The following is a 2121-nucleotide window of genomic DNA, read 5'->3' on the forward strand; positions in this document are numbered from 1 at the left end:
AGCCCTTCCAACGCATTCACCGATTCCACGTATACTTCTATGTCCTCACCATCAAAATTCAGAAAAATAGCTGTCAATGCCTCACCAAGGCATCCCTCTTCCATCTTTACCTCAACTGCATCTTCTACCTCATCAACTACATCAATGACTGAAATACTATCATATGCTTGTGGCAATTTTATACCCTTACTTGCTTGAAAGGTAACTTCTTCGTCAATAACTCGGAACTTGATCTCATTTTGTTCTGAGTCCATGAGTGCCCTCTTAGTAGAAAGGAATGGTCTCCCTAAGATGATAGGGATATATTTATCAATGGCACAGTCGAGAATAACAAAGTCGATAGGGAGGATAAACTTCCCCACTTTCACAAGCACATCATCAACTATTCCCACCGGCCGCTTTATTGAACGGTTGGTCATTTGCAACCTCATACTTGTAGGCCTAGGCATTCCTAATCCCTCTTGATTTTAAATTTCAAGGGGCATTAAGTTGATGCTAGCCCCATTATCACAAAGCGCTTGTGCAAAGTCACGCAATCCAATCATGCATGCAATGGTGAAGGCTCTCGGGTCCTCTTTCTTTTGGACGGTGGTTGTTGCAATGATGGAACTAACCCGGTGAGTCACATTCACCACTTCATTCTTGGTGGTTTTCTTTTTAGTTACCAAGTCCTTCAGGTACTTAGCGAAACCTGGCATCTCTTGAAATACTTCCATAAATGGAATGTTCACCGATAATTGCTTTAAGATATCATAGAACTTCTCGAGTTTGCTATCATCAACCTTTCTAGTTAGTATTTGAGGGAAAGGAGGAGGAGGTCTAGGAATTGGTGCTAGAGTTTTTGGTACCTCTATTACCTTTTCCCGGTTCACTTCTTGGGTTCTCACTTTCTTCGGGAGTCTTTCAACTTCAACAACATTTGGCACCTCAACTTGTGCCTTGACTTCTTGTTCAAAATCTTCTACTTCGACCACTTGTTCATTCTCTCCTTGAAGTAGTTTCCCACTTCGAGTTGTGATTGCCATACAATGAGAGGTTGGACCACTTCCATTACCTTTTGGGTTTGCAATTGTATCACTTGGGAGTGTGCCTTTTTGTTTCGGATTTTGTTCTCTTGAGAGAATGCTCATTTGCATCTCCAACTTTTGAATAGATGCGGTGTGGGAAACCATAAGTTTTGTCATATTCTTCATTGAAGTGTCGGATCTCTCTTGATTTTGCAATACTCTTTCAAGCATGTTTTCCAACTTGGACTCACTTGAAGAGCTTTCTTTCCAATGTAGAGAGTTAGAATATTGCCCCTTTGGTGGAACATAGGGGTTTGAACTCCGATTTGAAAAATTATTGTTTTTGTTACTCCAATTTCCTTGATTTGAACTACCTTGGTCATTTCGCCACTGTTAGTTGCCTTGCCATTGCAGGTTAGACCTCCATTGGTGTTGTTGTCCTGAACCTTGGTAGGATTTTATTTGACATCCTCCTTGATAATTGTTGACATAATTTGCTTCTTCATATTCCTCATTCGACATGGGTTGCACATCTTCCACAACATTCATCTTTTTTGTTTGGCTTTCCGTGAACATTTTTGTAAACACGTTGATGTTGGTGGCAAGCCCGATAATTATTTGATCTCTTTCTTGGTTCTCCTTAATCATTTTGGTCGAGGAGGGAGTACCATATGCAATTCCACATGTGGTATCTTCCGAGTGTCAAGCTTGGTTATGTTCGGCCATCTTGTCAAGGATTTATGTGACCCTTGCAAATGTTTTGTCCATAAAGGACCCGTTCGCTGCATTTTTAGCTATGGATTGATTCATAGGATCTAAGTCCATGTAAAACTTCTCCAATCGAATATTATCTGGAAAGCTATGATTCGACGACCTCACCAAATATAGCTTGAATCTATCCCATACCTCATGTAGATGCTCTCTAGGTAATTGCTTGAAGAAGAAAGTTTTATCCCGGAGCTTGGACTTCTTGCTTTGTGGAAACCATTTTGCTAGGAAAACTCAGACAAGTTCGGGCCAAGTGTGGATGGAATTAGAAGGTAGATTTTAGATCCACTACCTTGCCTCTCCAGTTAGAGATTACTTGAACACCCTCAACCTTAGGGCATCATCC

The 2121-nt window shown here is 40.9% G+C and overlaps 1 protein-coding gene across 1 annotated transcript; it reads right to left on the bottom strand.

Moving 5' to 3' along the window:
* Positions 1-467: 467 nt before the first annotated feature.
* Positions 468-1238, bottom strand: LOC138892166 (uncharacterized). Its single transcript, XM_070175872.1, has one exon. It carries the CDS (start codon positions 1236-1238, stop codon positions 468-470), a length of 771 nt encoding a protein of 256 aa, XP_070031973.1.
* Between the last annotated feature and the right edge of the window lie 883 nt (positions 1239-2121).

The sequence above is a fragment of the Nicotiana tomentosiformis genome, chromosome 5, assembly GCF_000390325.3.
Source record: "Nicotiana tomentosiformis chromosome 5, ASM39032v3, whole genome shotgun sequence".
Classification (NCBI taxonomy): domain Eukaryota; kingdom Viridiplantae; phylum Streptophyta; class Magnoliopsida; order Solanales; family Solanaceae; genus Nicotiana; species Nicotiana tomentosiformis.

Coding starts and splice junctions, on each gene's coding strand:
- LOC138892166 (XM_070175872.1), bottom strand. CDS start 1,238: ATGCTTGAAAGAGTATTGCAAAATCAAGAGAGATCCGACACTTCAATG.